The sequence below is a fragment of the Natrix helvetica genome (assembly GCF_964273705.1).
Source record: "Natrix helvetica genome assembly, chromosome: W".
Lineage (NCBI taxonomy): Eukaryota > Metazoa > Chordata > Lepidosauria > Squamata > Natricidae > Natrix > Natrix helvetica.
In genome coordinates this window covers 65,248,647-65,273,180 of record NC_138555.1, presented here as the reverse complement: position 1 = coordinate 65,273,180, position 24,534 = coordinate 65,248,647, and the positions used below count along the sequence as shown (strand labels likewise).

General features: G+C 42.2%; 1 protein-coding gene, 1 long non-coding RNA gene and 1 pseudogene across 3 annotated transcripts in view; 1 reads left to right on the top strand and 2 right to left on the bottom strand.

Moving 5' to 3' along the window:
• Nucleotides 1-1,991: 1,991 nt before the first annotated feature.
• Nucleotides 1,992-19,610, top strand: LOC309400801 (elongation factor Tu, mitochondrial-like; annotated as a pseudogene). The gene is made up of 11 exons (XR_014176873.1): nt 1,992-2,043; nt 14,285-14,331; nt 14,436-14,604; nt 15,649-15,809; nt 16,058-16,159; nt 16,266-16,402; nt 16,491-16,620; nt 17,097-17,204; nt 18,211-18,360; nt 18,533-18,652; nt 18,815-19,610. The product of XR_014176873.1 is annotated as an elongation factor Tu, mitochondrial-like (transcript).
• On the bottom strand, nt 8,059-9,155 carry LOC309400732. Its single transcript, XR_014176703.1, has 3 exons — nt 8,663-9,155; nt 8,403-8,454; nt 8,059-8,308 (listed from the first exon to the last, which is right to left on the bottom strand). It is a non-coding gene; the product is annotated as an uncharacterized lncRNA (long non-coding RNA).
• Nucleotides 19,611-19,730: 120 nt separating the features above from the next.
• LOC309400806 (ataxin-2-like protein) overlaps nt 19,731-24,534 on the bottom strand; it is a 31,793-nt gene continuing 26,989 nt past the window's right edge. Inside the window, exons 21-23 of the mRNA XM_081969494.1 lie at nt 23,939-24,148; nt 21,717-21,897; nt 19,731-21,435 (exon numbers count right to left, since the gene is read on the bottom strand). Of these exons, the coding sequence (XP_081825620.1) occupies nt 21,386-21,435; nt 21,717-21,897; nt 23,939-24,148 (441 nt within the window). The 3' untranslated portion in view covers nt 19,731-21,385. The remainder of the gene's footprint in view (nt 21,436-21,716; nt 21,898-23,938; nt 24,149-24,534) is intronic.

The window sequence follows — 24,534 nt, the reverse complement described above, 5'->3', positions numbered from 1 at the left end:
ATGACTTTGTGTACCTCGGCTCAACTATCTCCAACACTCTCTCTTTAGATACTGAGCTGAATAAACGTATTGGTAAAGTGGCCACATTTTCCAGACTTACAAAGAGAGTATGGCTTAATAAGAAGCTGACGGAACATACAAAGATCCAGGTCTATAGAGCCTGTGTCCTGAACACACTCTTGTACTGCAGTGAGTCTTGGACCCTTTACGCACGGCAGGAGAGAAAGTTGAACACCTTTCATATGTGCTGTCTCTGACATATTCTTGGGATCACCTGGCATGACAAAGTTCCAAATAGCGCAGTCTTGGAATGTGCTGGAATCTCTAGCATGTATACACTATTGAAACAGTGATGTCTACGCTGGCTTGGGCATGTTGTGAGGATGGCTGATGGTCGGATTCCGAAAGAGCTCCTGTATGGAGAATTAGTGCAGGGAAAGCGCCCCAGAGGGAGACCACAGCTGCGATATTAGGATATCTGCAAGAGGGATCTAAAGGCCTTGGGAATGGACATTAACAGCTGGGAAACCTTGACCTCTGATTGTTCAGCTTGGAGGCGAAAGACGCAGCATGGCCTTCTCCAATTCGAAGAGACACTTGTTCGGCAGGCTGAGACAAAGAGGTAGTCCCGGAACCAGTGAAATCTGGGGGCTGGGCAGGGGAAAGAATGTATCTGCCCTCAGTGTGGAAGGGATTGGCACTCCCGAATTGGCCTTTTTAGCCATACCAGATGGTGCATTAGGACCTCTTTCCAGAGCATGATACCATAGTCTTTTGAGACTGAAGGATGCCAATTCCAGTAGTTAGTATTTTATCAAGTCTTTTAAGTTATTCAAACATCCTTAATATCTATATATTTTCTCCGTCTTCTTCTTCTTCTTTCTTTAAAGTTCTAGTTCATAGTTCATAAAGTATTTATCTCCTTGTCATCCTTTTGACACTCCTCAAATTTATAAGATTTATAAGATTTATAATCCGTATAGGCCCCAAATCCCCACAAATTCCACAGCAATATCCAAATACCTATAAAGTTTCCACCCAGTATTTTGTTTTTGGCCAAAAATAAAATCTGCTTCTTTTTGTAAGCCTCGTCCAGAGTCACACTCTTTTGGCATCTCAGTGGCTCGGGGAAACTTCTGGGACCTTACAATGTTAAAAAAAATTAAGAATGTATTTATTTATTAAATTTGTTTGCCACTCATCTTCGTGCTCCAAAATTCATTAAATGCCTAAATTGACTCTCCTGGCACATCTCCTCCCCCAACAAAAGAGCAACAGTTCACTGACACTAGGCCACCTTGAATGGTGGCTCCACCTGAAGTGGAGACCTGGGTGTTGACTTCAGCCCTAGTGGCATCACTGCCACTCAGAAAGGCCACCTCACGTCTTAAAGCTGCCAGGTTTGAGAAACATTGCTTTAGACTAAACATATTCACTTCTTTTAATTGTTTCTCATAGGACTGGCTTCCACATCATGTTTCTGTTTAATCATAACTCAACTGAAATATTCACTTTTCCCCATTTTCTACTAGGACAGGTGTCATTTTTTAATATCCTCTCTTCTACTTTAGTGTCTGTACATATTCCATATGTCTCCGCAACAGCCCGTGTAGTAGGACAAGATGAGATTCAGTATACCTTAAACTTCAATGGCGAAAGATTGATTTGAAACAAGAGTCTCCACAGGTCCTTTCTCCAATAATACAACCAGCACAATGTTCTCGTGTTCCTACCAACTGGTTAAAAAAAAAAGTCTCCCCTTCGCCGCTCATAAAAGCATTACAAAATAAATTAGAAGTTAAGGCTCTAAAACAGACAATACGGAGGATAATTTAATCTAAACCGGCTGCACGGTGGAAAAATTATCACCTTTTAAAAATGTGTAGCCGGAAGTTAGATCTGGCGCTTGCCATTTCTCTCCATCTCCTCACGGGTATTCTGCGGGTCAGGAGAGTGGCTGATGACGATCCTTCCAGGATAAGGAAGGGAAGATGGTGGCCTCTTCTCTGCTGCTGGTGCGAGGGAGGCTGTGCGATGGTAGCAGTCAGTCAAAGTGTACATTGAGAGGAGGACTGGGGGAGGGGGAGGAGGGAAGCATGTTGCGACAGCCAAATGGGAGGCGGAAAAAGGCAGCCAGACATTTTTCCATCCTTCGTGAGTTCTCTCCAAAAAATGACTTACCTTTTGTGCCTTGACCCTATCTTCAGTTCTGGGTACGGATGATACTGAAGGTGGCCACGAGGCAGTCGAGAGGAAGGAGAGAAACAGCCCCCCCACTCCCAGTGTACATGAAATTTCTTCTTTGTCCCATTATATGCCTGCGTAAAGCATCGATTCTAAACATTTGGGAGACTCCGGGTTGCGGGAGCACTACAAGCACCGAGGCTGGGCGAGGCGTCGCTGCAGTTTATTAAAGCTGTTTGTGGTGTTTTCTTGCTCTTGATCGAGACCAGTGAATATGCTACCGCTGTATCGATCTTGTCTTTCGCTTCTTGTCTCAGTGTTTAATTTTTTAAATATTTGTATAATTATTTTAATTTATGCTGATTTTAATTTTGAGTCGCTTTGCAAACATGGGTGGCATAAAATGTTTATGTGTATATAAATGCATGTGTGTATAAAGGTAAAGGTTCCCCTCACACATATGTGCTAGTCGTTCCCGACTCTAGGGGGTGGTGCTCATCTCCGTTTCAAAGCCGAAGAGCCAGCACTGTCCAAAGACGTCGCCGTGGTCATGTGGCTGGCATGATTAAGCATGGAACGCTGTTACCTTCCCAACAAAGGTGGTTCCTAGTTTTCTACTTGCATTTTTACATGCGTTCGAACTGCTAGGTTGGCAGAAATTGGGACAAGTAACGGGAGCTCACTCCTTTACGCGGCGCTAGGGATTGGAACCACCGAACTACCGACCTTTCGGATAGACAAGGTCAGTGTCCTAGCCACTGAGCCACTGCGTCTGTGTGTGTGTGTGTGTGTGTACATATATATATAACAGTTCACAGAAAAAGTGACAAAGGTTATCTTATATGCATATACAGTATGTACATATGTATTTGTATATTTTACACACACACACAAACTTATGTATATGTGTATATAATATATATATATATACACACACATTTGTGTGTACATACATACATACCAGAGGTGGGTTCCTCCCGGTACGGTACGCCAGAAGAGGTGGTGAAAATCTGGCGTACCGGATAGGACCAGTAGTAATGGTGGCTTGGCCACACCCCCTAACCTTTTCTCCTGTCAGAAGCTTCGTCAGAAGCTTTCTTTAAAAAGTTTTTCCCCTGCCAGTTCAGGGAAGGGAGAAAAAAGCTTCAAAAAGTAAGAGAGAGGGAGGGAGGGAGGGAGGAAGGGAGGGGAGAAAGAGAAAGAAAGAAAGAAAGAAAGAAAGAAAGAAAGAAAGAAAGAAAGAAGAAAGAAAGAAAGAAAGAAAGAAAGAAAGAAAGAAAGAAAGAAAGAAAGAAAGAAAGAAAGAAAGAAAGAAAGAAAGAAAGAAAGAAAGAAAGAGAAAGTCAACTTTTCAGCCGGGAGATTCAGCAAAGGAGAAAAACCAAAGCTGTCACTTTAAATCGGAACTGAGCATGCCTGGCTGTGGAATTCTGGGAGTTGAAGTCCACAAGTCTTAAAGCTGCAAACTTTGGGGTCCTGCTGTAAATTGAAAAGCTGCTCAGGTTTGCAAAGTGACATTCAGCAGTTTTTTGGGGGGAGGGGGGTTGCTTCCCACAGAGGGAAGGGAGAAAGAAAGAAGGAAAGAAAGAGAAAGAAAGAAAGAAAGAAAGAAGAAAGAAAGAAAGAGAAAAAAGCACAGCAATTTAAGGTTAGAAGGGTACTCAGAGGTCATCTAGTCCAACCCCCAGCTGCAGCAGGAAACCTTACATTGTCTGGATTATTTTGGTGCCTCTAACAGAGAGGAAAATTGCCAGAAAGGAATAGTAGTTTACTAGGACAAGACTGCCATGCAAAGGAAGGCAGAGATAGTCCTTGACTTATGACTACAATTGAGCCCAAAATTTTGGTTGCTAAGGAAGAGCATTGTTAAGTGAGCTTTACCACCGTTTATCCAATCCATGACATCTCCTGGTGAGTGACACCAAGTTGGCCACGCCCACCCACTCACATAACCATCAAGCCCCGCCCACAAAATAGGCCCCGCCCACAGAATAGGTAGTAAAAAGTTTTGAAACCCACCCGATACATACACAATTCAGTAGATTGACATTTCTGCACTCACATTACTGCTGGGGGACCAGTTACCATGATTTTACCATGATTATGGGAGAGATAAATAGATTTTTACCCCAAAGAAATTTTGTTTCCCTCTCCTGAGGGACATTTCAGTGATTTTTTTGTTCCTTCTTGCTGTATAACAAATTGCTTTTGAAAAGAGTCTTTCTGCAATAGATAAACAGTTCTGAAGTTTTGTGTGCTAATTTTTGGCCTATAAATTGCTAATTCTGAATGAATTTCTGCCACTTATAATATATCATCACAAAATGAATTGAGAGAGCCAAATGTGTTTAACGTCGATAAGATGAAAGGAGAAAATACAAACTAAGCTGATTTTAAATATGCTATACCATATTTTTGTGTAATGTATACTTGCTCCTTGGAAAACTTCTGCCCTGATCTAGATAGGTTTTTCAAGTTACATGAAGTTCTGAGTACCATATTTTTCAGAGTATAAGATGTTAGGGATGTAACCCTAGGCTTGGCTTGGCAATGTATATAAGCTATGATTACATTACTGTTACTTTAAAAGATAGGGGGATGTAATTGGTTTGTTACCTCAAGCAGCCATAAAAGGGAGCCAGAATGGTTGTTAGATTTCTCTCTCTGTTTTGTTAGAAGCTGGTTGGTGTATTTTGAGGTATTGTGGTTTGCTACTGTTTAGCTATACTTTGTGTGTTAGACTGACTATTTTGATAACTGAATTACTGAACTGTGTATGACGTGGACTGTTAATCGGACTCTGAATACCTCTATATTTCTACATAGTAAACTACTATATTTTTATACTATTCAGTGTCTCTGTATGCTGGTTTGAGCGTGTTCTTCCATATCACTCTCATTACGCTTCTCTGCATACTCGCTCTCCTAACGGGGAACTTAATTTCTTAGCACTGGTTATGGGCCCAGTGTACCCTGTGTACCCAGAGTGTACCAGACGTAGCTGAAGAGAGAGTTGGTGTTGATACACAATACCGTATACAGATAGCTGTTTAGTTTATAAGTGTTTACTATCATGGAGAAGATGGCACAAGCACCATCAGCAAATTTATCACTGATAACTCGGTTGGATGGAACAAACTATGTTTCCTGGTCAATGAAGTGCAGCTTACTTCTGCGTACTGAAGGATTGTGGGATGCTGTACAGAATCCACCGGATGTGACTTCTTGGAATCCAGATGACGAGGATGATGCCAAGAAGATAGCAGAGTTTCAAAGATGCAATGAACAAGCATTGTGTATAATTGGTCTAACACTGACTGACCAACAGTTAGTTCATATTCGTGGGGAGAATTCTGCAGCAAGATGTTGGGAGAATTTGAAGAAGATATATGTACGTGACACTGTAGGTGCACATATACATCTTACCCGCAAACTGTTTAGGGCACGTCTTCTGAAGGGTGGAGATATGTTAGCTCATTTAAACTTTATAAAAGGAGTTTTCCAAGAGCTACATGAAAAAGAAATTATTTTCTCAGAGTTACATCAAATTTACATCATTCTGTCATCACTGGATGAGAGTTATGATGATTTTGTATCGTCCCTCGAGGTCCTAACCCGAAATGAACTAACATTGACTGACATAACTGCACGCCTGTTGGAAGAGTCCAAAAGAAGGTTGGAAAGAGAGCAACTGAGAGAGAAACCACCTCAACATGAAGAGTCACCTTCAACTGCCTATACCAGGGGTGGCGAACAAGTTCGACAAAAAGAGCCAAAATTTTAAACTGTGAGAGTCAGAGAGCCACACCACGCAGTGACCTGCCAAAACAGACCCGGAACCAATGTTCCCTCTAATTTTTTTTCGATGTGAGCAGAAAAGTATAGTGTTTGAGCGGCACATTTTCATGCCTGAGCACCCGAATTTTTTTCACAGATGTCACCTAAGACAACAACGAAATCAGTATTATTTGAAACTCAAAGTTATGTTTCTTCAAGGTACCCGCTTAATTCAAAGTGTTATATAATATCAGTATCACTTAACAACGCTCCTGCTTAGCAACCAAAATGTTGGCTCAGAAACTCTGGCATTTGAAGCAAGCAACTCTTAAAGCTGTCAAGTTACAAGACCCTTGCACCCCTAACCCCTTAGGGAAAAAACCCCCCAGGGGTCTTCAAACCTGACAGCTTTAACACTTGTGGACTTCAACTCCCAGAATTCCTCCTCCAGTCATGTTGCAGCGACGTCATCTGCGTGGATCTGCTCCATCTTTGCTTTCTTCATTGTGGGCAGGGCTTCTGCTGAAGATGCCGACGAGTACGAGTTGCCACCAGAATAACTGCTGCTACCTCCTCGTCCTCCTCCTCCAACAGAATCACCAGATTTGCTCCTGAGCTCAGCGCTGGGTTACCTCTGCCCCCTCCCCCTCCTCCGTGCTTTTGAGGAGCCATGAGGCTTTTTTTCCCCTGCTCCCCCCCCCCCCGCCTTCCTACTGGCTCCTGCAGCCTCATGGCTCCTCAAAAGCACGGCGGAGGAGGAGGAGGGGGCAGGGGTAACCCAGCGCTGACTGAGCTCAGCTGCTCCGAGCGGAGGGGAGGCGCCGCTGCCACGCGCGGAGATGCCGGCTGGAGCTTTGGCGGCTTCATCTCAGCCACAGCGCCGGGCGGCAAATCCGGCAGTGCTGCCTGTTAGAGGAGGAGAAGGAGGAGGTGGCAGCAGTTCTTCCGGTGGCGGTGGGGGCTTTGGGGCTTCACAACTAGCCTCAGTCGCCCCGTGCTCCTCAAAGCAAGTCTGGGGAAGTCCTTTGCAGGCGGCCCGTTCTAGCTGCCTGCAAAGGACCTCCCCAGCTTCCGAAAGGGAGCGCGCGATCCGAGCCACAGTATACTAAATAATGATAAGAGGCAAAGAGCCTCATTTATTTTGGCCGGGAGCCGCATGCGGCTCGCGAGCCGCGTGTTCGCCACCCCTGGCCTATACTGTTAGAAAATGTTTTTCTTGTGGGGCAAAGGGGCATATAGCTAGATTCTGTAAAAATGCAAAACGACAGAATACTAGTAATGGCTAAGAAACATGATAATGTCAACTTAGGTATGACTAATTTGACTATCTCTAGAAATGCACCAATAAGCCATGATTCATGGGTTGTTGATAGTGGAGCATCACAGTGCAATACTACAAATAAGAATTGTTTTATAAAAATGTCTGCCAGCAAGCAACATGTATCTTTGGCAAATGGATGGAGGATGAAAGCATCTGGTGAAGGTATGGCAAAGTGTTCATTTGTAAATGAGCATTTATCCATGTTGTATATACCTAAACTGAAATTTAATTTGTTATCAGTAAGAGCTCTAGTTAACATTGGCTACGCAGTAACCTTTAGGGGAGATAAATGTCTCATAGAGAAAGCAGGTAAAATGGTTACTGCTAATTTAAAGAATGGTTTGTATGTAATGTCTGATGAAAGTGTAGTTAATTCTGTGTATACAAATGCTAAACAACATGATGAATGCATACATCTGCTACATAGATGTATGGGGCACATTAATTTCAAAACACTGCAACAAACTCTAAAGTTGTCAGAGGGAGTAAAATTAAAACCTTGCAGTAAGTATTTAAATTGTAATGTATGTAGTAAGGAAAAGAGCAGGGTTACACCAACAGATATAATGGGTTTAAAATGAAGGAACTTTTAGAAGTTGTTTTTGCTGATCTAATTGGACCTATAAAACCCAGTTTGGGAGGTGCCTGTTATGTTTTGAGTATCATGGATCATTACTCAAGATATGGTTTCTGCTATTTAATGAAAGACAAAACAGAAAGATTTCAACAATTTTTTAATTGGCTGAGATTTGCGGAAAGAAAGATAAAAGCCAAGGTTATTACTGTAGCAGTGGTGGGTTTCAATTTTTTTTGGAACCTACTCTGTGGGTGTGGCCTCCTTTGTGGGAGTGGCTTGCCGGCCATGTGACCTGGTGGGAGTGGCCAAGACGATGTCACTGAATTCTTTGCCCCAATGGATGAACTACAATAAGATTAAAATAAGTACAAAAACAATAAAAGAGCTACTTACAGAAGGAAGATGACTGTTCTTGCCAGTCTTCAGTATCACAGACTCCAGTGAATGGGCTGCACAAAGAAGAGACACAGAAATGAACTCTTTCATTGCATGCACTGCATTGGGATGAAACCAGCACACAAAATAATAGAAAAGGAAAATTACTGTCATTTTTTGCGTCTCCTGCACCACCACCTCACCACCTTGCTCCAACAACCTGCACAAAGGAGAGACACAGAAAGCAAGACCTTAATTGCTTGCACTTCACTATCTCAAGGGTGGTGACCTTATCGATTGACTTTGCTCAAAAAACCTGCACAAAGGACAGACACAGAAAGCATGACCTTAATTGCTTGCACTTCACTATCTCAAGGATGAACACAGCACAGACCACACCACACCCAGCAATAAAGACAGCTACTTACAGAGGAGGGATCACTGGCTTGCCGGTCTTCTGCACACCACCTTATCGATTGACTTTGCTCAAAAAACCTGCACAAAGGACAGACACAGAAAGCATGACCTTAATTGCTCGCACTTCACTATCTCAAGGATGAACACAGCACAGACCACACCACACCCAGCAATAAAGACAGCTACTTACAGAGGAGGGATCACTGGCTTGCCGGTCTTCTGCACACCACCTTATCGATTGACTTTGCTCAAAAAACCTGCACAAAGACAGACACAGAAAGCAAGACCTTAATTGCTTGCACTTCACTATCTCAAGGATGAACACAGCACAGACCACACCACACCCAGCAATAAAGACAGCTACTTACAGAGGAGGGATCACTGGTTTGCCGGTCATCTGCACACCACCTTATCGATTGACTTTGCTCAAAAAACCTGCACAAAGACAGACACAGAAAGCAAGACCTTAATTGCTTGCACTTCACTATCTCAAGGATGAACACAGCACAGACCACACCACACCCGGCAATAAAGACAGCTACTTACAGAGGAGGGATCAATGGTTGCTGGGCATTCTGGATCCTCAACTCTAACAAAAACGATCAGCACTGCTCTCATTGAAAGTGTTGAGGCTTCATCAATTATTAGACACACCTTTTGATTATTTGCAATAATCCTTGAAAATACGGTGGTCCTGATTTGGTTTGCAATGAATTCAACAATTTTCACTGCAGATCTCCGTGAATGCAAGCCAACTCCCACATCCACTCCAACCGTATTTAGCAAATGTACTTGCGCTTCGATGTCTGAGAATGGATTACATCTTTGCGCCAGATCGTAAACAGTAGAAAATATTGTGCAAGTACTGGATAAATGTTTCTCAGTTGACTTATCCACTGATTTGGTTAAAGCTTCCTTTATACTGTAACTATTTTAAGGTATTGTCCAGCCATAGTATACTGTAACAGTTATTTCACCAGCAATGATTTATATTGTAACCATTTCAAACTATTCCACAGACAATTAAAAATGAAACCATTAAAAATATTCCATACACAATAATTTACAATAAAACGATTTAAAACAATTCTATGCAAAATACATTTTAAAGTATTGAGTATATAATATTTTAAAATTGTTTATTTTAATTTATTTTGGATAGAATTTTTCTTAAATAGTCTAAGACAATTTAAAAAAAGGATCCACACACAATAAATTGAAGTACACCATTTTAAAATATTCTATACTCAATACTTTTAAGTAAAACTATTTTAAAACAATTCTTAAATAAAATATTATTTTAAAATACATTAAAAAAATAAAAGAAATAAAACCAGGTCACTTACCAGCAGGCAGAATCAGCAGCACTCCGATGCGATGGATCCGACTCCGATGTGATGGATGGATGCAACAGGGAGCAGGCAGGCAGAAAGGCAGCAGGACAGGTAAGACACTGGACTGGAGGGACAAGGCCAGGGTTGTCAGTAAGCAGGTCGCTGCCGCCGCTTGCCCGCCCACATGGCGTAGGCCGCTGCCGCCGCCACCCGCCCGCCCGCCTTCGGCTGCGTGGCCTACGCGAGCCCGCGGCTTTCAATAGCTAGGCCGCAAAGGCTAGGCCACCGCCGCCGCTCGCCTGCCCTCGTGGAGTAGGCCGCCGCCGCCGCTCACCCACCTTCGGCCGCGTGGCCTACGCGAGCCCGCAGCTTTCGCTAGGGAAGGCCTCAAGGCCTTCCCTCGCGCAAGTTAGGTCGCTGCCACCGCTGCCTGCCCGCCTTCGGCCACTTGGCGTACATGAGCCCTCGGCTTGCTGCTGCCGCCCCCCCCCCCGCCCCCCTGCCTCCCGAGTCCTGCTGCCCCCCCTTGCGCTTAGTTGCTCACCTGAGGGAAGCAGCAAGCTCCTGGAAGGCGAAGGGAAGGGAGGTTTGAAATGGAGGAGGACCCGGTCAGCAAGCGTGATGCAAGACTGCTCGGGAACAAAGACTCTTTTGAAAAGAGGAATGTTGGCCGTTGGCGCCACGCTTTTAAACAGGTCGCCTCCAGCCCTCTCACTGATTGGCTGGACTCCAGCCAATCAGTGAGCGGCAGGCTGGGCTAGCCTAGTTTAGTGCGGATGGGTGGGGGAGCGAGCGAGCTGCGACGGGCAGGGGAGCGAGTGAGCTGCAATGGCGATCGAGCGACAGGGCCGGTGCCGGTTCCCAGAAGTTACTTCTGGGTCCGGTTACTTCCGGGTCCGGTCACGAACTGGTTCGCCCGAACCGGTGCAAACCGGCAGGAACCCACCACTGTACTGTAGTTACTGATAATGGGACGGAGTTTACAAATTGCTTCTACTGGAGAAGTACCATTTACTCGTTGGCATGGTAGGAAACCTGATTTGAGCTACTTGCACACGTTTGGAGTTTCCTGCATGGGTGCATATTCCTGCACAGATTAGGTTAAAGGGACAAACCCGTGCAAGGCAGTTAATATTTGTTGGTTATAACTCAAACCATAGATCTTATAGGTTCTGGGAACTAGGGACAATTAAGATCTATCACAGTGCAAATGCAAAGTTTTTAGAGCATGTTGGTTGGGATAAACTGGAAATAAACAACGATGTAGTGATTGAAACCCGAGTAGACCAAAATAAGGTATCAGGAATACCAGAAACGTGTGATGAAGGGAAGGAGTCTACTCAGGAGGAGGAAGTGATAAAGCAGGAGGACGTTCAGGATAGTCCACCTATAAGCCCTGAGTTACCCAGAAGGTCAACCTGTGTAACGCGGCCACCTGATAGGTATCAGGCATCTGTTGCATGTCAATTAGATAAAGTTCCTGCAATGTATAATGAACTATCAATGTATCCTAAAGAGGAGCAAATAGTTTGGAAAGCAGCAATGAACAGGGAACTGAAATCTTTACAAGATCTGGAGGTATATGAGAATGTGAGATTACCACCAGGTGAAAAGGCGATAGGGTGTAAATGGATTTATAAGATTAAATCAAGTGTAGCTGGGACAGTTACCCATAAGGCTAGATTGGTAGCACAAGGTTTCAACCAGTCAGCAACTGATTATGATGAAGTGTTTGCACCAAGTTTAAAAGCCATAACACTGCATGCATCATTAGTTTGGGCAGCTAAGCATGGACATGTAATAAATCATTTAGATGTTGAAACAGCATATCTTCATGCACCATTGCAACACACTATTTATTTAAAGAAACCTGAAGGGTTAAACACTGATAGCAACACTGATTGTTGGAAATTAAAAAAAGAGCCTGTATGGTTTAAAACAGTCAGGCTACGAGTGGAATCAATGCATAATGAAGGAATTAGCAAGGATAGGGTTTAAAGCTGGTTTAGCTGATCCTTGTTTATTTAAGCAAGAAAGTGATGGTATGACTTCATTATTGTTATTGTTTACAGACGATATAGCGTTGATTACTGAAACAGAGCAGAAGGCCATTGAAATTATTTCACTGTTAAAAAAGAGGTTTAAAATAAAACATCTTTGTGAAATAAAGAAATATCTTGGAGTGAAGATAGATAAGACTAGGGGAGATATAAAATATCACAGGCTGATAAGATCAATCAGTTACTTAGAAATTACAAAATGGAACTGTGTAAAACTGCTAAAACTCCTATGTGTCAGGAATTTAGCAAAGATGATAACACAAGCCCAGTGTTTGATAAGAATATTTATCAATCCCTAATTGGTAGTTTATCTTATCTTAGCAATTGGTCTAGACCAGATATTTCATATAGCGTTAATCAATTGGCAAGTTTTAATGCCGAACCCACTGAACGGCATTGGCAAGCAGCAAAGCGTGTATTAAGGTATCTGAAACAGACAATACACTATAAATTATACTTAGAGCCTAAGGATGAGCTGATATTAACCGCATACGCTGATGCAAGTTTTGCAACTAATGTTTCCACGCGTACATCTACATTAGGTATCGCGATATTCTTAGGAAAGGTGTTGGTTGGATGACGGTCTATCCGTCAGAAGCATATAAGTTTGTCTACAATGGAGGCCGAATTTTCATGTTTATCTTTGTTATGTACCAATTTAATTTGTTACAAGCAACTACTGATAGATATGGGAATTACTGTTCATGAGCCTATTGTTGTATACGAGGACAACCAAGCAGTGATCCAGATGGCAACAAATATTGCTGTAAAGACAAGGTCAAAGCACACTGACTTAAGATATATGAATGTACGGCAAAGTGTTAGTTGTAAAATGATTAAACTGGAATATTGTATGTCTGAAGAGAACGTTGCTGATCATTTTACCAAAGCACAAAGTACGGTTAAACATAAACAATGTTGTGATGTTTATGGATTGGGAATGTGAAGTTGTGTGTAAATACATTGACAACCCAAGAGGGGAGAATGTTAGGGATGTAACCCTAGGCTTGGCTTGGCAATGTATATAAGCCATGATTGTAACAAATGTATCTGTTACTTTAAATGCTTAACAGATGTAATTGGCTTGTTACCTCAAGCAGCCATAAGAGGGAACCAGAATGGTTGTTAGCTCTCTCTCTGTTTTGTCCTAATGGGGAGCTTAATTACTTAACATAAGACGTACCTTAGTTTTTGGGGAGGAAAATAAGATGAAAAATTCTGCCCCTGACTACCAGCATCCATGGTATTCAGCTAACACATGGTAACAAGGTCAAGGTCAGCCAATGAATAGGCATAGCAAATAAGTCAACCAATGTGGGCTATTTGGACTCTGAATTTTGCTGTGTGAGCAACAAGGAAACAGGAAGGAGCCTGACTTAGCCGAGAACTGAAAGTGAAACTGCTTGTGTTTTGCTTGTATTTACTACTACCTTGGAAAACCTGCTTTTGGTAATGTATATTATTATTTTGAATCCTGCTGAATCAGTTACTGTGCTTTCTGAATGTGATTACTGCTGCAAACTCTGACCAACCAGGTCAGCTTCAGCACTTATTGCAGCCTGATTCAGAACAGCTGATTGGTGGATGGATCAGACTGCTGGATACCCCCAGCTGCTGTTCCAGGCTGCAGGGATTGCCACAGACCATTGCTGGCCTCTGGTGGGGGTGGGTGGGGCTACATTCGGTGTATAAGAGGCACCTAAATTTTCACCCTCTTTTTGGGGGGGGAAAGGTGCGTCTTATACTCCGAAAAATACAGTATGTTTTTTGTTATTGTTAAATGCCTATACTGAGGGTTGTATGTAATGATACAAAAAGGGAAGGAATGGAATTGAGAACAAAAATGTCCAAAGATAATAGCAATAGCACTTAAGACTTATATACTGTTTTACAGTGCTTTATAGCCCTCTAAGCAGTTTACAGAGTCAGCATATTGCCCCCAACAATTTGGGTCATTTTACCCACCTTGGAAGGATGAAAGGCTGAGTCAACCTTAAGCATGGTGGGATTTGAACAGTCAAATTGCAGGCAGTTGACTGTCAGCAGAAGTAGTTTGCAGTACTGCACTCTAACCACTGAGCCACCAAGGCTCATAATGGTTTGGTTGGAAGTATAACAATTTTAGTGGGCTATGTGAAATATAATTGGATGTTTGAATGTGAAGCAGTGTAGTGCATAATAGCAGAATACCATAAGCTAATGAGATTCCTATCACAATCATTGTATTTGTGTCCTGTAGGCCTAAGTGGCTGCCTGTCTCAGTACTTGCAAAATGTACTATCCAAGGTAAGAAACATTTTACATCAGGGAGTGGAAAAGACAAATGTGTTGATACAAGTTAGAAGCAGAAATTCATAGAGATTTTAATATTGCTACGTGTCTTTTTGCAGCCACTAATACATGACACAAGCTTCTGTGGACAAGAATTCCCAATTCAATGTTTTGTAGTTGAAGCAAAAAAAGTATTTGTAAGGGATAAACCACATGTCAACATTGGAACAATTGGGCATGTGGATCACAGCAAGACCACATTAACAGCAGCCATCACTAAAATTGAGAGTTGGGGAGAGATAGGCGCAGTTGTTAAGAGACCAAATAAAGAAAAGAGGAAAGGTGCTTATCTTAACCACCTCCCTTTCTATTTGCTAGAGGGCCATTGATTTAAAGAACCACCAGTAAAGTATTGGACCAATTGACTAGGCTGAACCAGAGCTATAAGTAAACAGGATGGTCTAAAATTAAATCTTGATATTAAAAAATTGCCAGGGGTGTTTTTTTGTGTTGGGTGCTCTCACGTCTAGAAACTGCTTCAGCCTTTCTATTTGGAATAAAAATGTTACCCTTCAATAATAATCTTGATTGATGGCTATCACAATGTATTTGAAGGTGTTAAGGCTCTTTTAGACAGCAGGGGTCTTCCAGAGGGTTTCAGATCAGTTCAAACATAATATTGTTTCAAAGTCTCACACGGTAGACTTAATGCTTTCTCCTTACTTGAGGCTCAGGTGAAGAATTAAACAGTGTACTCCACCGCTTTTATCAACTGTGAGAAAGACTTTGATGCTGTTTTCTTTCTATTAACACCTCTTATAATCGCATAAGGGAAAAAAGGCCGAGATGCATAAACATTATTTTTGGTAATTCAAAAGTCCAGAAAAGGAATAAAAGAACCTTTAAGCATTGTTTGGCTGACTTATCCCCTTAGAGAAGGAATATTGCCAGCCCAGTGGCGGATTAAGGCTCACTGGTGCCCTTGCTGTTAGTTGCGAAGTCGTGTCTGACCCATCATGACCCCATAGACAACTTGCCTTTTAGTACTGTCCATGGGGTTTTCATGGCAAAGATACTGGAGTGGGTTGCCATTTCCTTCTCCACTGGTGCCCTAAGCACTGACAAATCTTGGTGCCCCCCTCCTTTGTACATACTGTACAAATCTTCATTGGTTTGTTTTTTTCTCAATTTTGTGGTGCCCACTTTGGGCCTGGTGCCCTAAGCACGTGCTTAGTCTGCTTAATGGTTAAATACACCACTGTGCCAGCCCTTCAAATATTTCAGTTTAAACACACGTGTGATGCTATGTTCACATTTACCTTTTTTTTACAGTTCTTTCAGAGACTGGAAGTGCCCAGTACAAGAAATATGAAGAGATTGATAATGCACCAGAAGAGAAGGGAATTACAATTAATGCCTCCCATGTAGAATATTCAACAGCCAATCGCCATTATGGTCACACAGATTGTCCTGGACATGCTGATTACATCAAGGTTGGCTTGGGGAACTGGTATGCCAAGAAACCTTTTAAGAATTCCAGTATTCCTATTTTAGAATCCCTGGCAGAAGGTAGTTAGTGATTATACTTGCAAGATATAATTTAAATGGATGATTTAAGGGAAAAAAACCAAGTATCTTTCCCATTTGAGATATTTTAATGCCAACCACAGTAATATGAAAGGATTTTTTTCTAAGCTTAGAAAAGTGCTAGGAGACACATTTCCCATTCTTTTCTCTATAGAACATGATCATTGGGACAGCACCACTGGCTCTATCCTCCTGGTGGTGGCTGCAACAGACAGACAAATGCCAGACTAGAGAGCACCTTCTGCTTGCTAAACAGGTTGGTTGTGGTCTGAGACACAGCTAGTGATCATCTGATACATTTCCTCAGATAGGGCAATTTTAAGCAATTTTCCCTTCTCGTCTTTATCCCCACACTATTCTAGATTGGAGTGAAACATGTCGTTGTGTTAAAGAAATGTTGGAACTAGTGGAGCTGGAGATCTGTGAGCTACTCACAGAGTTGGGCTAGGATGGGGAAGCAGCTCCTGTAATTATAGGGTCTGCTCTATGTGCTTTAGAGGTCAGTATTATGTTGCACAAACTCTGCTCCTTTTATTTCTTCCCTTTATTAAGATGCATTGCTAATTCCTGTGGTTCTTTTTTTGTAGAACCAAAATCCAGAACTGGGCTTGAATTCTGTCATAAAGCTACTGAATACAGTGGATTCATACATCCCTGTGCCAAAACGTGACCTTGATCAAACTTTTCTGCTTCCCGTAGAGCAGTGCTTCTCAAATAGTGGGGCGGGCCCCCCAGGGGGGGCGCGAGGCTCCGTAAAGGGGGGCTCAGCTCAAATTATTTTATATATTTTTATTTTGCAGGTTAAAGTTTTTTTTAATATTGTGTTCCTTTAAATCCTGTGCTCCTTTAAATCTTTTCTGCTACAGTTAATAAAGCTATTCTTTGTTGTAAATTGATCCACATTTCTTTTTTTTATTGTCTTATACGTTAATAAGGATACAGTGTTATGCAGAGGTGTACTTATAACAATTTTATAGACAAATGATACTATTTACAGTCACGCGGGGGGCGCGAAATGTTTTCTTCTTCCTAGGGGGGGCATGACAGAAAATAATTGAGAAGCACTGCCGTAGAGCATACTTACTCCATTCCAGGTACCAAACTTCACATTATACCCCGCACATCCAAAGATGGGGATCCATTAACAGTAGGAGATTTTGTACTTCATTATTTAAACTGGCTTTAATTTGTTCTATGTCGGGGCACTGTTATAGCAGGTACCCTTGAACGTGGTATTTTCAAGAAAGGGGAAGAATGTGAATTTGTGGGTTACAAAAGACATTTACAATCTGTTCTGATTGGTAAGTAGAATCCTCTGCCCCCCCCCCTTTTTTTTTGCAAGATTGGTCTTCCAGTGTATTTTTTAGCTTAGTTCAGGGGTATCAAAGTCAATTTCATTGAGGGCCACATTGGAGGTTGAGTTTGACCTCGGAGGGCCAGGGGTGAGCATGGGGATGGTGGGCATGAACAGAAACTAAATGAATGGTTAAGTCAGGGACTCCCATTAGTTTTAAGTTGTAGCATACTCATTACCCTTTGACTCACTGGAGCAATGAATAATGAATTTCTTTAGAGAATACAGTAAATTGGTCATACCATTCAAAAGGTAGATCATACATCTTACCATATAACCACTCATTACATTGTGTGAGTACACCCCCCCCCCTTCTTGGCCAGCAGAGGCACTGTGGGCCGGTCCTTTGATATTTCCAGGCCAGCACCACGGGCTAGATCAAAGCTGCACGCAGGCTGGATCTGGCTTGCAGGCCTCGAGTTTGACACCCCTCGCTGTTTTTCTCATGTTACTGGTCCAAATGATTCTAAACAATTATGACCTGAAATTATGACTGAGGCAGTCCTTGAAGTACAGGTAGTCCTCAGCTTACGACCACAGTGGAGCCCAACATTTATGTTGCTAAGTGAGAAATTTGTTAAGTGAGTTTTACCCCATTTTATGACTATACTTGCCACATTTGTTAAGTGAATCACTGAGGTTGTTAAATTAGTAACACAGTCAAGTGAATCTGGGTTTCCCTGTTGACTTTGCTTGTCGGAAGGTTGCAAAAGGGGATCACTTGACCCCAGAATGCTGCAACTGTCATATCAGTTGTCAAGCATCCAAATATAAATCATGTGATAATGGGGATGCTGCAATGGCCGTTAAGCATGAAAAAGGGTCATAAGTAATTTTTTTCAGTAACTTTGAACGGTCACTAAGTGAACTGTTGTAAGTTGAGGACTACCTGTACTTTTGTGGAACTGGGGAGGCTGCACAAAATTTGCAGAAATGTGTGTAATTGGCTTCAGGTGTTGAGATGTCCCACAAACAGTTGGATCAGGCACAGGCTGGAGACAATTTGGGCACTTTGATCTGGTCTGAGGCGAGAAGATATACGACGGGGATTGGTCATGTGTAAGCCTGGCTCCATCCAGCCACATCAGAAGGTTGAGGCTCAGGTGAGTGAGGGAAATGTGGGAAGGCAGAATACTAGGATGCAGTTTCACATCCTACAGAGGACTGGGAAATAGAGACTTCCATAAAACTCTGTAGCACATGTTAACATGTTACTAGGGAATGGCTCTCTTACCCTGTAAAGTTGAGACAAGAAAAATTGCTTTGCTTTTATAGGTTTATATAGTGACCAAGGAAGAAGGTGGCCGTCAAGCATCTTTTGTGTCTAAGTTCATGCCAATTATGTTCTCGATGGCCTGGAATATGACTTGTCGCATAGAATTACCCAAGGGAAAGGTTTGTATCACTTTCCCCCCACTAATTTCTTGTGTGTGATCACTGTTGAGTAGTGGGGTTTATAGCAGGTGTTATCTCAATATTTCTCAATTGCTTCTTGCAGTTGTGGAGTTCTAAGTGTAGGTTGCCATCTCTTCATACCTTTCCTCTTCTTTGTTGTAGGAAATGGTGATGCCAGGTGAGAATGTCTGCCTTAAGCTCATATTGCAGTACTCCATGGTCTTGGAACAAAGACAACGGTTCACTCTGAAGGATGGATCTCAAACCATGAGCACTGGAGTGGTCACAAAGATACTGCCACTAGCTCCAGGATAATTAAGTTGCAGCAGCTGGAATTGGATATGAATACTTCCTAGAAAACTGATGACACTGCATCCAGGTCTGCACAGTAGATGAATGTGGCAGTCTTGGCTCAAAGAACAGGGCTCCACCAAGGGGTGGGGGCAAGGGTGAAAGTTGTTTAAATAAAAATAATTAAAAAGTGAGCATGAGGTTTTTATCCCCCTCCAGAATCATCCCTAGAGTTCAATGCAGGTGTGCTGATGAAGCTCCAAAACATCTCTGCACCACAAGCACATAACCCTGCTATGCAACCGTAATCCATTACAAATAAGCAGCATGCAAAAGCAGCACATTTCCAATAGAAGAAAATATATGTAGTTTGGGGTTGAACTGTGAGCTGCTTTGTGCTCTGGGCTTTGTTCTTGCTTGCATACATTTCGTTACCCAAATAACAATTTTGGAGCACCAAGAACCCCACAGAAGCATATTTGTTATGTTTTTGTGCTGCCATACATAGCTGAAAGGAAACATGAATTCACACAGTATTGAAACTAAGAAAAAATATCTGCATTTAAAAAGTGGAGATGAGAATTATTACTACTGTTTTGATTGGAAAGAAATATGATTTGGAACCTAGCTAAAGTGGTCATTGGGAGGAGTGAAATGCATCGCTTTTTATCTGTTCCCCAGCAGTATTGTAACTATGCATTGACAAAGACTTTTTTTTAAAGGTGATGTTAAATACTATCAACCATACACAGCCTTATTTTTGCAACTAATTACATGAATCATTAACAACAGTTTGATAAAATTTAATGTACAAGTTTTTAGTTTTTAGCTCAATTAAGCATTGCCAACCTGTTTCACAAATATGACCAGCAGAATTATAATAGTTGAGAAGGGATTAATATTATCCTTAATTCTAAAGTTTTTCTTCTATACTTAATTTTTCCTGTTTAAAAAGAGGACTTTTCCTTTACTCACCACTTCACAACTGTTGGTTCAGATTACAGCTGTAAGGTTCCTATATACCAGTGAAGGCTAACCTTTTACGTCACCTCGTGCTGACCTGCGTGCCAGAAATGGCACACAAAACCATCCCAACTGGAAAACGTGTCCTCGCTGGCCTTCGCGTGTGCAGGAGTGCTGAAACCTGGAAGAGCAGTGTTCTGTCACGCATGTGCGTGCCAGCACTCAAACGTCCAGTTTCTGGTGCGCCCAACAAACAGCTGGCCGTCATGCATTTGTGCACCCGAAACCCACAAGTTCAGGTGCCGATGTGTGCATACGCGACGGAATGCTGCTCTTTCGGGTTTCGGTGCCCGCGCAAGCACAGAAATATCGAAGAGGAGCCAGCAAGGCTGCAAATTCTATAGGTTCACCAACACAGCTATATACAATGCCAGATTCTTTATACCTCAGATAGACTAGCCAGGATCAAAGTAAGACTATGACACTGTAAGCAGGTTGACAATGAAAACTGAATTTCATTGAAGAGCAACAAAAGCTCACAACACTCAACCTGTGCTTATTTTAAAAGAATTATCAGATGGGGTGACTAGCTGAGGCATAAAACCGGGACTTTTAAGTGATTCAAAATGGTCTCTGCAAATAAAGATTTAACATCTCCAGTCACAATGTCATCCTTGTTTTCTTTTTTTATAACTGAAAAAACAATAGTTAAGACTCCTGCAGGGGCCAAATTGAATTATGGCACAAATGTACTGTTTGCCCATCCCCAAAGTCCTTAAATTTAATGTGTCATTGATTCCAATAAAAGCATCAATTAAAATTTTAATTTGGTGTATAACTGCATTCACAGGATAACCCCAGCACTAAAAACTACTGCTTTACAATCTGTTTCACTGTCACTCAAAACTACTAATCCTTGGTGATCTATTTCCAGAGAGGAAAACTATGCTGCTAGACAATAATGCTGAATTCCAAAACAATTCTTCAAGTCTGGTTGAGCAACGTATGCTGGACAGGTCACAAAGTTTTTCTCTCAGATGCTGCAGAACCACAATTAAGGATTGTTGCTTACAAACTGGCCCTCCCACACATTCACCCCAAGCCCAACGTTAGTTTAAATTTTTATTTTAACTTTTTAAATATTTTTACTTAATAAAAAGTCAAGATTTGTCCATATGGTCATTTCCTCGTCAAGTTAATGTGGGAAAGTGGCATTTGTTCTAGGAACCCCAATGGAATTATAAGTAACAGAAAATAAACCCTGGCCTCCTCTGGGCAATGGAAAGGGGTCTTACTCCATCCCACTGGTCAACAATACCCTGGGCAAGCTTTACTAAACCAACGGAAAGGAAGGTGCTTGCCAGACTGCATCCCTTTAGGGGCCTCTGCCTTGGGCACAAGGGATGGCCCAGGCTTGGGGGGTTCAGCAACAGAGCCATAGCTGGCTGGGGTCTCAGGTCACAGGGAGAAGCATGGACATCAATTCCCAGGGGTATGGAATGGAAGCTGCTGGGAGGCATGAGACTGAACTGGAAAGAGAAGAAAGAGGCAGTGAGGACCACAAAGGCACACCAAAATCCAAAACAGTATTATCTGTTATCTGCAGGGCAAGCCCTGCCCAATTGCCATCAACACTCAATCTATTCTTCAGAGTAGCTAATTTATCCTGATCAGAAATGCTGACTACAAAATCTTTAATTTCCACCCATATGGACATGCTAGATGGGGATAAGAGTTTGGTACGTCAGAGGGCTCATCTTTCCTATTAATCCACCTTCTCCCCACCCCTGGCTTTAAATAACAGACTTACCTTGGTGGTGCCCTATGTATGTGTAGGGGGATGGTGTGGAGGCGGAAAGGGTGGGCACACCACTCTGGGGCACACCTCCTTGAGGGGGTCCACCATGAGTCTGTGAGGGATGTAGTAACATGACTTGGGGAGCTCCAGGGTGAGGTGGTGGGGCAGCTGCAATTCCAGTCTGGACATGGGCCTGTGGTAGACAAGAATAGTTTTGAGGATTTTAATAAATGATACACCAATTTATCACTAGGCCACCAGAGAAAATGCCAAATTTTCTAATTTAAGAACATATATTTAGCAACTGATGTAACTCATGCCACGGAAATTTAGACAAGGCACTTAACCTAATTTAAGTATTGTTCAAAGAATACAGGTGAAACTCGAAAAATTAGAATATCGTGCAAAAGTTCATTTATTTCAGTAATGCAACTTAAAAGGTGAAACTAATATATGAGATAAGACTCATTACATGCAAAGCAAGATAGTTCAAGCCGTGATTTGTCATAATTGTGATGATTATGGCGTACAGCTCATGAAAACCCCAAATCCACCATCTCAGAAAATTAGAATATTACATGCAATCAATAAAACAAGGATAGTACATAGAACAATATCAGACTCTGAAAAGTATAAGCATGCATATGTACTCAGTACTTGGTTTGGGCCCCTTTTGCAGCAATTACTGCCTCAATGTGGCATGGAAGCTATCAGCCTGTGGCACTGCTGAGGTGTTATGGAAGACCAGGATGCTTCAATAGTGGCCTTCAGCTCTTCTGCATTGTTCGATCTTATGTCTCTCATCTTTCTCTTGGCAATGCCCCATAGATTCTCTATGGGGTTCAGGTCAGGCGATTTTGCTGGCCAATCAAGCACAGTAATCCCACAGTCATTGAACCAGGTTTTGGTGCTTTTGGCAATGTGGGCAGCTGGAAAATGAAGTCAGCATCCCCATAAAGCTCGTCTGCGGAAGGAAGCATGAAGTGCTCCAAAATCTCCTGGTAGACGGCTCCGGTAGACAGCTGCGTTGACCCTGATCTTAATGATGCACAGTGGTCCAAAGTCCTGTTGCTCAGTGGTCCAAAGTCCTCTTTTCTGATGAGAGCAACTTTTGCCAAAAGCACCAAAAACTGGTTCAATGACCGTGGGATTACTGTGCTTGATTGGCCTCTCCATTCTTCCTCCATACTCTGGGTCCTTGGTTTCCAAATGAGATGCAAAAGTTCTCATCAGAAATGAGGACTTTGGACTAAGACCAGGGTCAACACAGCCATCTACCAGGAGATCTTGGACCACTTCATGCTTCCTTCCGCAGACGAGATTTATGGGGATGCTGACTTCATTTTCCAGCTGCCCACACTGCCAAAAGCACCAAAACCTGGTTCAATGACCGTGCGATTACTGTGCTTGATTGGCCAGCAAACTCACCTGACCTGAACCCCATAGAGAATCTATGGGGCATTGCCAAGAGAAAAATGAGAGACATGAGATCGAACAATGCAGAAGAGCTGAAGGCCGCTATTGAAGCATCCTGGTCTTCCATAACCCCTCAGCAGTGCCACAGGCTGATAGCTTCCATGCCACGCCACATTGAGGCAGTAATTGCTGCAAAAGGGGCCCAAACCAAGTACTGAGTACATAAGCATGCTTATACTTTTCAGAGGTCCGATATTGTTCTATGTCCAATCCTTGTTTTATTGATTGCATGTAATATTCTAATTTTCTGAGATGGTGGATTTGGGGTTTTCATGAGCTGTAAGCCATAATCATCACAATTATGACAAATCACGGCTTGAACTATCTTGCTTTGGATGTAATGAGTCTATCTCATATATTAGTTTCACCTTTTAAGTTGCATTACTGAAATAAATGAACTTTTGCACGATATTCTAATTTTTCGAGTTTCACCTGTATTTAATAATGAAATATTATTAAGTAAATAATTCATGAAACAATTGCTGTTCTTGGTACTAATACTGATACAATCTTTGCTCAAATTTATGTAGTATCCTGTTGATGACTTTTAAATGTTTGTCCAAGCAATTCTAGTAGATAAAATCATTACCCTGACATTTTTCTCATACATCAATTGCTGCAAAAAATGTTACTGGTCATTATCCATCTCCTGGGTTTTCAAACACCACTCTGAGTATTTATAAGGACAGACACTCCGAAATGTCTTCCATGGTCAAGACCGCTGCCCCTTTTCCCTTCCCACAGTCAGGCATACTCGCCTGAGTGACATGAGCCATGTTGGTGTATCCGTGCTGCAGCTGCTGATGGGCATGAATGGCATAAACTGCTGGCTGTGGGAAACTGCTCTGTGGAGACTGAGCGCTGGGCCCCGGGGTTATGGATGGTGGTGTAGCTGTCAGTGTAGCTGTGTGGTACAGGTTCTGCTGCTGCTGAGCGCTGGCCAAATGAGGCGGCTGTCCAGCTTGGTGCTACAGTAGAAAGCACAAGAGTCACACTTCAACTACCAGTTTGCATTTTTTCTTCTTCTATTATTGCCAAAGAACATGTTTGGTATTTTATAGAGAAAAGCAAGATTTGAAACTCAGGTTAGTGTACATTTATCTGTGGGAAGAATGGGGAATGACTCATTTTATTAAATTTGTTTTAATGGCATTACATTATTTTTATTAAATTGGCCTTCTGGTTCTCTTATCTCCTTTATATAACACATTGACACTGATTCATTGAACATGTTGTCATAGATACAAATTATTCACATTTTGAACATAAGTTCCCAGAGAAAGTACATTTATTTAGAGATCATACAAAAAAGCTACATGTCAGTTATAGTGGGTAGGTTCCAACCACCCACCTG